Source organism: Rhopalosiphum maidis, chromosome 1, assembly GCF_003676215.2.
Source record: "Rhopalosiphum maidis isolate BTI-1 chromosome 1, ASM367621v3, whole genome shotgun sequence".
Lineage (NCBI taxonomy): Eukaryota > Metazoa > Arthropoda > Insecta > Hemiptera > Aphididae > Rhopalosiphum > Rhopalosiphum maidis.
Window position 1 is genome coordinate 61,110,337 of NC_040877.1, and position 12,336 is coordinate 61,122,672.

The following is a 12,336-nucleotide window of genomic DNA, read 5'->3' on the forward strand; positions in this document are numbered from 1 at the left end:
AAACAAAAATAAAAAATTTAACTGAAAAATAATATTGTAATAGATAAAATATGGATTGCCCGTTTATATATTATTATCTACTGCGATTCGTTTTTTTTCGAACGTCTTCTGCAGAATATAATTAAGAGAGATCCCACACGCGACGTATCTCTATAACTAGTATAAGCAATATTTTATATTATAAAAATGTAATGTACTATAGTATCGTTTATTTAGTGATTAAATAACCATAAATCTAGTCGCGAAGTTGATGACCGTTCCGAATGATTTATATTATCGTTATTAATTATTATGCACTATTTTAAGTATATAGGTACAACTGGTCGGGTCCTTGTATCCACGCACTTGATTTGATATATTATAGTTTGTACATTCCGTAGATAAACGTCAGTAAGACAGTATTTTCTACGGTTATACTCGACTATTGATATGGTATGCAAGGGGGGTAAGGTAATCAAATTAAAAGAAAGTTTGCTTCCGTTAGACTCCTGAAGTATAAAGTATATTCGAAGAATTATAATTATAATTAAAAAATTAAATGAAGTATGATACTATTTTTTTTATTATCCTCCGTAAAGAAATCTTGCGCGCGGGCCTGCATACAACATATTAATATAGAATAATCATTTTTATTAAAAATTATATACCATTATTTAAATTATGTATGTGTCCATGTTTAATATATATTACACTATCTTGTAAATTGGATTTATTTCCGTAATTCAATTACTATTATTAAATTATATGTTGTAATGCAGTATAACTTATATGCGCACGACTAAATAAGCGATCGATGCGAAAATAGGCGATCGCGATACGAATGCCCAAACACTAGTCGTGAGCTGGGTGTATACCAATTAGGATAAAACAACGATTAAGTCCATAAATTCGCATATATCGGTTAATCAACACTTATACAAGGTGCCCACTACTTTCAGCGTTTGTCATTATATTATAATAACCGCAAAAAGTCTAGTAAAAATTATCAGATTTATATTTTATAGTATATTTTTCTGTCGAAATCATTCGACTTTATTTTTATAACCTTGTCTACTGATCAAAAAAAAATTACTTTCAATACCGTCATGAGAAGAGAAATATTATAGATAGGTACACATAATATATATATATATATATATATATATTATAAAATCGAAACCATTTTAAATTTTCCCGAAAGGTCAGTCCTTTATAATGAATATGTTTTTTTAGACGTTTTTCGTCCTTTGAAATTTTAAAGACATTGAGATGTATGTTGCATTAAATTTAAAATTTTAAAATTATATGCAAACATGGTGACGAATGTGCAGCCAAATATAGGTACAGTATAGGTACACCTTTATATAAATATTATTATATATTACAGGTCTAATATATTCGTATACATATTATACGTATTTCTTACGCCCGCGCGACGACAACCATAAAATATAAACGTGTTATAAACATTCATAGGTACAATACACACATATATATATATCGTATATGTATATAATATATATGTATAATGCAATTTGATATACGCGTAGGTAGCTAGTATACTCGACGGACGCGGTGGGGTCAATATTAACAAATAACAATAATAATAAAAAGTCGATCGTTGGTATTAGGTTATATACGTTTTATCCGTTTAAATCCGATTAAAAATAACGACGAGAATTTTCACTTTTCATATGTTTTCGTGTACTAGTATTATCATTGTTCACATAAGTATATAGAAACATTAGAAACCCATTATTTGCAACGCTTGATGGTGGCTGCGGTCGGCAATAACGGACATGCCAGCTATAATTTATAATGTATCAAAATAACAATACACATTGTCGTATTGTATCGATCGTTTTTGTACAGAAGAGATTAAGAGCAATAATATATTAATTGTTGCTCCAATAATTGGGTTGTTATTATTGTTCGTTTTTAATTTTGTACGCTAAAATATTTATAAACGATGCACATTCATAAAATATGCAAACACCTCGACTACAACAAATACATTATATTATTATCTCAGTAAATGAACTTCAAAACGTATTTTACGTGGTTCGATATATATTTATAAGTTATAATAAGTATGTAACTACTAAGGTACTATATGTTATTATACTCACTATATATTTATAGTTTACAATTTATTTTGACTGACCTAACGTTTTTAAATTTTTAATATTAATAACACTAACACTATATTATTATAAAGTTAAAATGTAATAATCAGGAAAAAAATATTTTTATCAGATATGTTAACTTACCCACTGGCCACTACCCTTATAAATGTCGAAAATTGATCGAGTAGTTTATCATTTATTAAATAAAAAAAAAATATTTAAAATTTATATGGGTACCTATCAGCCTATTTTGCCATTTCACCTATTTAAGCTTTAGCTCATAAATAAAAAAGCTAATACCTGTTTGAGGTTTGATATTTATACGTAGAAATTCTTATCAAAATATTTTTTTCAGTTATAGATTGTGAAATTTACAAAATAAGTGGTTTTCATTAAATCAGTAACTCGAGAATCCTCATAATAACCATTCGATTTTTTTTTTCAAATGATTTCAAATAGTTGACGAATAATTTAGTAGATTTATTATATGAGTGTTAACTGTCAAAATAATCTACCCGATATATTATATAGTACCATAACAGCTAATTGCTTTATAATTTACCGCGAGGGAATTGTACGACTAATGCGATTTGCACATCGTATAAAAAAATCCCATATACAGTCTTATAAAATACGACCTATAAAATATATAGAAAGTACCAAATTGTTTTCTAATGAACGATTTAAAAAAATCGATTTTCGCAATTGAAATGTTATTGTGGAGATAATAGATTATGATAATTGTATGATTCATAATTACAATTAAGAAATTAAATACAGGTAATATCGCCCAGATTCTGTACACATTACGCGTTGAAACTCGTTCGTGCGACAATAATATAATCACCACCGAAAAGTATAATACATAGGTACTTAATATAATATGTATTATACACTATAACGACTACGATTATATTATTATTATATGCATTAAATTACTATTTATAGAGGTACAATGGGCAGACCCCGCGACAGTGTGTATTATAATTATAAAAAGACGTGACAACGTTCGTACAACATCATCTATTAATGTGAAGTACCATAGGTACCTGCTGCCCACTATTATGGTGCAGCGGTTAATTGTCGTGTATACCTATTATACAAAACGTGCTTCAGATTTAAACGCTTTGGCTGTAGCGAGTCCCTACCGCTTAGATGTATTAAATCGTTGCATTCAAAATTATTATAGATGCAACAATATAGTCGGTTACTCTATTATCATGCAATATAATAATATTATTATACCGCATTGTTTATCCGACGTACAATAGGTATTAAGATACCCGGTGGCGACGTAGCGTTAAGCAGGGTACTGACGAGTGACGTCTACACGCGGCGAGGCTTACGAGTAATGAAAATCTGATTAATCTGACACATTTATAAATGCTAACATGTCGGATCATATTCTTTGGGATAGACTACCTACACCTCTATAAGATATTATATCTATATCCATGTATGTCGTGTGTGTTTATAGAAAAACGATAAGTGCACTTTACATAACTTAATCGTGATACTATTTTCATGTACAAATCTCGGCTAATACTAATCTGGGTTTGTGGCCTCAAATTATTGGAAAATGCTAAAATATTCAATTTGTAAAAATTCTTTTTTCGAAATATTATCCAAATGAAAATAACGAAAACTCCTTCGTGCGTGTATCTAATCACATCCTTTGCAGCAAACGAATTCACTAAGAAGTTTCACTCTCACAATGATCTGACCTGTCTTTATTGTATGACAAGTATAGTCTACGCACAGTACCTACTGCAAGATTGAATAACGAATAGGCTCATTGACTCATAAGTTATGAGGAATGAGGACATAAGGATTTTCCTTATAAGATCTAATTATTAGTGCCCAGTGGCTCCAAAGCCTAGTCGCCTAGTAAAGCGCTGAATTTTTTTTTTTATGAATTTTATTAAAAATAATTTAATTAGATAGGAGTTTATAGTTTATAAAAAATCTTGGTCTGCAATACTAATTTTATTTATATTTTAAATTTTATTTTTAACGCTTAAATAAACAATTTATATGATACGAATTTTGTTGCAAAGAATTAATTAATATCTATTTGAAAGCAGAAAAAATCCATCCGGCATCCACCTTCGTAAATGTAAGAATATGCTTGTGATTTGAGACCAATAAAATAATAAATAATAATACATTAAGTTGTTATAGGTACCAATAACTATAGTTATTTCTTGAAATATGAGTGTTTTAGCAAGTTAAAATCCGTTGTTTTGGCATACATTTACATGAATATTATAGATACTGTCACGATTATACATTGAAATACGTGAGTAGGTAGGTCGTATACAGGTGTATATAAGTACACGACACAAGTACCCAAACGATGAAAAAATGTACCGTTAAAATCGTGCGCGGCAATACTGAATTTACCCAAGTATAGTAAGTACACGCACGCTATGTTATAATCATCGCTATCGTGTATCGCCTCGTTGCGAAATTCGATCACCCGTAGTATGTATGAATATTATTTTGCCACGTCGATTTTTATAAAATATAATAAAATATCGCTATGCACTGGCGAGGTTTCAACGATTTCGTATATTAACTTATAGATACTCGTATACGGTATACGTATCCGATGGTATTACATTCAATTAATATAGTGATATGTACCGATCGGAAATATGGGTTGAAACACGATACGTATTTAATACAATAATAATTTAATATGAAAACCGTACTCATATGTACTACGGAATTATAAAATTATAACAATTTCACACGCACAGTATACAATACGATACCTACATGGCTATATATATTATGTTTAGCGCGTGTATAATATAAGTTGTACAATAATAGTATGTACATATATAATATAATATAATACACAATACACATTCACTCGTTGATCTGCAGTGTTTCTATCCATTATAGTGTTCTCTCGCGGCGAGAAATTTTTTTCTCGTAAACAAAATTTCGAAAAAAAAAAACAAAAAAAATACGCGCGCGGGATTAAAAAATTAGGTACCACACATATATAAAATGTAATAATTAACTGCGACGGACATCGCCACGAGAAAGTAGAATAAAGTAGATTAACTGTACCAAATATCTGTTGCAACTATATAGTACATATACTATAATATACTTACGTATATAGTATACCATTCATATAGTATATAATATATATTTTATATTAAGTATATCATGTCATTATTACCTGTGTATAATATCTTTACAAGCGTATAACAATATGAAAATTAATAAAGTTTTTCTTTTCTAATTTTTTTTTTTTTTTTTTTGTTTTGTTCAGAAAATGTTTGCGGTCATCCTCCAGTGCCTGTCAACGCTAAACTCGTCCGGGACGGGGCTAAGGCCACGTTCGTTTGTGACGATGGTTACAGACTCTTCGGGTAAATAATATCATTGATATATTTTTCTATTAATACAATATAATGCATATTCTATGTCAAATCGCAAGGTGATAAAAAAAGTTTGTTTTTTTTTAATTGTACAATTTTCAAGTAAAAATATACGACAACACTTTATTGTTTTTAACAACTGTTTTAAATTAATATTTAGAAACATTAAATATTTGTATGGATATTTACTTAAAATATACAATAATAGCAGACAAGCAATTTTTATTTTTAATTAAAATTATGTATTATATGGTTTCAAAAATGCGGCTTGTCTTTTATTGTTGTCTAAAAAGTCAAATAAACAACAGTAATTTTAATAATTAATAAATGAAGTTCTTTTTTTATGAAAAGTTCAACATATTAAGCATGTCAAATTTTGACGGGCACAATGATAATATAGTGTTGTGCGTTGTAAGGTAGTCCTAGATAATCAATCAAAATTTTACTACTTGGGATTTAATAAATACCAACAATTATAGCAGACCACACACACAAAATGCAGAATTATATTTCGAAGTTTTAATTTCCTATCATTTTACAGGTCCGAATCGATAACTTGTTCCTCAAATGGTGTTTGGACCGGAGATCTGCCGTTTTGTGGTAAGTCGAGTTTATAATATAAACGATTAACAATAATAATAGGTATCTATTATATCTGCTATTTTGATATAAATTAAAAGTCGTGTCGCCATTCATATTTAAAATTCACACCAATACATAAAGGTTATACACTTAGGACTTAGGTATACTTTAAGTACAAGTAACTATCATCATTAATTCTAATATTGACTATATGGTTGTATCTTTAAATGAAATAATTGCAACTTGATACAAAGTAGTGAGTAAAAAGCTGAGTTGTTTTTAGTAAAGCCACAATAATATAATACACAGGTGAGCATAAATTCTGAACATTTTTTAGTTTATTCACGTACATATATGAGTCACAACGTCGTACTTTACCTTAAAAGGAGAGGGGATTGTTTCTTCCCGAGTCACTTCAGGAACCATAAAAAAACATTTAATTATATTTATATTATTAATTAACTTTAATTTAAATAAATAAATTAGTATAGATACTATATAATTTATTTACGTATATATGATATAAGATGAGTGGTGTTTAATTATAACGGCTAATCTCAGATATTACTTTGATACCTATTTCAATAAAAGTTGTACCTGAAAATTGGTATGGTAATAAGCTTATTTTTTAAGCCCCTATACCCTATAGGTTTTAGGTTATTACTATATAGGGTGTCTCAGTCTGATACACGAATTTCGTTTAATCTCACAAAAATTGTATAATTTTTTTTTTTGCTTATATTTATATAAGATTGCGATTAGTTATAAAAATTAAATTTAAAAAAAAATAGTGCAGACTTGTCAACCACCGTAGACTGCTATGGTTTTTAAATAAAATGCAATTTAATTAATTGTATTTGTTTTATTAAATATTAAAACACGTACAAAAAAAGACAATGTCCCGCATGTAATGTCCAGGTTTGTAGATTGTAGACTCAAAACTTTTCATTTAATTTTACCAAAAGTTTCAGAAATTGTTTTTAGAAATATAGGGAAATATAAAAAAAGCCTAATTTGAATAACTTTTAACAGATGCACCAAGTACTCAGTCGTAAATAATGATGAAATAATTTATAAGTTTGTGTAATGCGAGAAAATTTCGAGGGGGTTGAACATGGGCGCAATTTGACTTTTAATTTGCATGTATGTGTACTGTGCGTATGCTCTCTGAGATGTATAAATGTAGAATGGGATATGTACAAACCATTTTGGGGGCTTAGTTTACCTCCTCAAATTGTTCTTATGGGGTTAAACCCCAAATCCCCCTAAGTACGCCCTTGCAAGTGCTTTATCAAATACATTAAATCCACAAATGGATTAACTATCCATCTTCGTTGAATAAGTTCACAAATTCCCTATTTGATTTTTGTTAATTTTTCCCGGGCAAAGTTAAGTTTACAGCTAATATAATATATTTATATTTAATACGATTACTTTATAATATTTTACTGGTTTCAGCGTGTGGTAATATAGTGCGTATAGCATCATCCTCATAATAGGACATCCTATTTTACTCTGTAACTATAACTAATTGGATTCGATTATTTTTTGAATCGAAGACTATTTTTTCATCATATATCAATAATTGAATTTAAAGATCACAATAATTACCAAGGGTATAATTATTTAGAGTCGACAGGCCTATTATTTCTTCTGTATCCCATTGGCCTACAATTATTTACAAAACGCGCCGGTTGCCTATACACTAAAGTTAATTTATAGCCTATAACTATAATGCGTACAATATAATATCTATGGAGTGATTGAAGGTAATGCATGGCGAAAGCTACTTTTAACTTTTAATTTTCTTAATTCGTTAAAATATTAAGTATACAATCGTTCGACTTATTGAATAGCCACGTAGGTAACCTTATACATATATAAAAAAAATACATTTATGTATTTATACTTTATACTATAGGTAATACAGGAAAAGTGGTGTGCTTAAATCTTAGCATCTCTATTAAAAAACAAACAAACTGTTATTCTATAACATTAAAATTTAAAAACTTTTCTCCGATTGTCTACCTATATAATACATGGGTCGCATGGTGTGTTCGTGCGAATGTCGTAGGTCCTACACTGTAGATATATGTGCATTACCCGTATTGTGTAGGCACTTCCTTTTTTTATTTACAATACGTCTATGATATTACCTACAAAAACCGTCGGTTATAAAAACATAAAATTATACCTCAACGGGCTCAACGACGACTATTCCCGACTGTTGGTGGCTTAATTTTTATTTCCGCGCGCATCGTAATAAACGCGAACAGTGCTCACCGCTTCCTAGACGTCGCTCGTTTTTATACACCTACCCGTGTAATAATATTACAGTACCCTACTTATCCTGACCAACTCAATGATTATATATACATATCGCATTAATTAACGTTATTCGTTTTCTTCTTCCTGTTACGTATAATCGCCCGCGTGTACAGCGAGTGGTACAAAAAACGACCGGGAAATGTTTTTTTTTCCTAAAAAAAAAAGTCTGTTATTATACATATACAATCGCAGTGAACAATATAATATTTATCACATATTCACACTCATAGATACACGTGTTCCCTCGGTTACGAAACTACTATATTATGTACGTACGCAATACGCATGAATTATGATCATACGTCATATTAGTTCACCAAACATTATAACACATTATTATTATTATTATTATGTAGTAAGCTCAACACAAACGCTCATCTCCTGCCGACTGCTAATTATACGTTCGCATTTAGAATTTTAAAAAAAAGCAAAGTTTATATACCTACGTACCTTTATTTTACAATAAATGTTCGCATTAGGTACCCACCCACCTATTAAATTCGATAAACGATCTTTTTGCACGTGTCTATAATACTAATACTAAGATTATGTTAAACGTACATAATATGTACGAAACAACAGATATTTGCACTGTATACACTCGTAGGCCAGGCCAAAGCATACAAAAATATAGCCTTACAATCATAAAAAATTATTTCCCTATTTGTTCGTTTCGTGACGATTGAATTCCAAGAACAATTTCATGCCTGTATAAATTAGGTATTTATTTTAAAGGTACAATTAAATTACAGCAATCACCGCTTATTATTTGTCTCAGTTTGGAACCAGAGTATTTGAGTACATTAATCGAATGAGTCAATTAAGCGAAGGTGCCGTTTAAGAAAAAAAATATAAATGCATTGTAATAAACATGAGTACTCAATGTTTTACTATGTACTATAACTACTAATATTCATTATTATGTATTTATTAAATCTATTTATATGTTTTTCAAAAATGCATCGTAAATATAAAATAATGTCTTTAATTGATCAAACAAAAAATAATTTAAAGTCTTTAATACTTTTTGACATGATAATAAGTCAGGAAAATATGGCATTAGTCCTCAGAATATATTCAATTGTAAAAAAAGACAAACATTTTTTAAATATGATCTGTTAAGTTTAATAGGCGTTGATCCCATTAACCGTGCGATTCCAAGTCAGTATTAGTACTGTACTGTCAATTATTATTATCCTCATATATAAAGTTATATGAATAGGAAATTCTACCTATTTACAGGTCACACTTAGTTTGTTTGTTTATGATTAAATTTTTAAATTTGTCGTCATTCATCTGGATATTTTCTAATCCATGCCCTGTTAGACAGGTTTATTTTCACATTTAGTGTAGGTTTTCTACCGTATTAATCAAATTTGAAATCAAGTTAACTACTTAATTGGATATACCTATACTAAACAATTATTAAAATAATTTTAAAACGAAAAAAATACATATCATTTCAGTTTTTAATGAATTATTGAGACGGCATTATTTATAATATACCTATATTCAAAGGTATATTCATAGGTAGTATTGACGTCCACTTAAACTAAATCATATAAATGTATTCTACCGTACATAATCTAATTCAATTTAAACCTAATTTAGTAGGATTATAAACTAATTAAGAAAGCACTCTCTAAAATGTAATCCCTATAAAAAAAGAAGGTAATTGCTAAGTTAAATCTTGATTTTTTTTCTCCTCGTTCATCTCATTGAGATTTCTAACTTATTAGGTAAGTCTGAAAAACTGGTACCTAATATTTATTTACCTATCAAACAATAACAGCAAACAATATATTGTCCAAATTACATCATATTCATGTATATATTTATTTTTTCACAGAAAATTAATGTACCTACCCAAAAACTCAACTGTTAAATATTAATTATTGGCTTAATACTTTATAATAGTCTATAGTGCATATTAATTATTAAGCAAACGTTTTAATTTATAATAACAATTACGTCACGTGAGAAGTATAAATTATTACGTTTTAAATGTAAAGCCCGCAGTAAACAATAGTTATAGTTGTTTATATAACTACGGTATAATAATATCGACTACACAGTTGCATATTTAACTAGGTCGATATTTTGTTTCTTTGTATTTCGTAACCGTTTGTAGGAGGAGCTGATGAGTGTTTTAATATAGACGAATAAACTATTCGACCATCGTCTAATGAAATAATGTGCAACTAGAATCTCCTCAACGTTTTGCCTCACAATAAAATTTACCAAAGCTTAGTGTTCGACTTTTAATATATACATAAATTAATCGCTATCTCAAAAATTATTAAAAATCGCGAACACAAATTATAATTCAAATGTTGTTAATCAACAAATTATAATAATACTAATAATATATAGATTTTAATCATTGGAATGAATCTTTAGTGTAGTACAATTATAATTGGTGTATGAATCGTATTAAAAAAAAATAATAATACTTGGAAAAATCGTAGACATTTATACATGGCCCAATGCTGTCCTATATGTAATTATTATATAAATAGAACACGTCTGTTTGTTAACACACAGGAACAAACGTGGCTGTACACAAGCCAACTAACCAGTCGACGACGGCCAGGGGTGGAAATTCGGGAAACGCCAACGACGGTGATCCGACGACGGTCCACGACGGCCGAAGGTGTACTGAAACGCTTAAGGAACCGTCGCCGTGGTGGTCGGTCGACTTGCTGCAACCGTACCCGGTCCGGGCGGTGTCCATCACGACCAGAGGATGTTGCGGTGAGTAACTATGTATAATTTTTAACATGCAGTGACATAAAAAATTTTTTTGGGAAATTATTAATCTCACTCACGATTTCAAGTGCATTTTTTAATTTAAACTGTACACAACAATGAACGCTGTGCAATTAGCATTTATATATTCTTGAATTTTTCAACAATTTCACGTTTCAACGCCGTCAAAGAATTCCAAAAGTAATTAAAAGTTGGGTTAGCTACCCCCCCCCCTAACAAAGAAAAATCAGGACATAAAATATAAACAAAAATATACAGTTAATGTGTTTAATTTTCTATAATGTAACAATAATTATCATAATTTTTTTTTATACTTAGAAATAGACTTGTATACGAATATCGGTATTATTATTATACCTTAGAGCTATGACTGCTACGAGTTTGAAAAAATTTCATTATCTTTATCTTACTACGTATAATATAGTTTCGTTAACACAGTTTCAATTAGATACTAATGAATACAATTTTGAAAGTTTTATTTGCAATTTTAGCTATATTGAATTATTAGGTTTTTTGATATTTTAAATAATTTATGTTAATTTAAACTTTTTACAGACATTTCATGACATATTTTTTTCTTCTAAATATTTTACATTACATTTATTATGATCATTATATTATTTACCATTTATATAAATTATGTTCATAGAACGTTCGCAAACGTATTTTTATACAAATACTACATCATCATGATAATATAGTCATATATATAGAATATAAGAATTTTTATCAATTGACACTTAGTATAGTTAGTATTGACACTAAGTTATTAAAACAGATCACTTCAAAGTTCAAATAAGAAACTAGCTGTAGATTAGTTCACAGAATTACCAACTTTTCTTTAATATCTTATACTTGGGTGGTATTTTCGGTACTTACCGTAATAACCTAATTACTATAATATAACCGGTAATACTATTGAAACCGGTAGTTATTAGACCTATATAATCCGATGAGTAGTTAATATTTTAAGTAAATTCATCGGACAAGATTATTTAACAAACAAAAAAACAATGTGATTTCATGTAAATTTTTATTTAAATTACAAAAAAATGGCGTATAATATAATATTATTATTATTGCTTTTAATATGTTTCGATCAAAATATAAACAACAACTCGTGGACGAGCGAATCTAATAAAAAAATAACCGTC

General features: G+C 28.9%; 1 protein-coding gene across 1 annotated transcript in view; it reads left to right on the plus strand.

Moving 5' to 3' along the window:
- LOC113549867 (sushi, von Willebrand factor type A, EGF and pentraxin domain-containing protein 1) overlaps positions 1–12,336 on the plus strand; it is a 62,008-nt gene that overhangs the window by 42,205 nt on the left and 7,467 nt on the right. Inside the window, exons 2-4 of the mRNA XM_026951352.1 lie at positions 5,395–5,494; positions 6,045–6,103; positions 10,958–11,167. Of these exons, the coding sequence (XP_026807153.1) occupies positions 5,395–5,494; positions 6,045–6,103; positions 10,958–11,167 (369 nt within the window). The remainder of the gene's footprint in view (positions 1–5,394; positions 5,495–6,044; positions 6,104–10,957; positions 11,168–12,336) is intronic.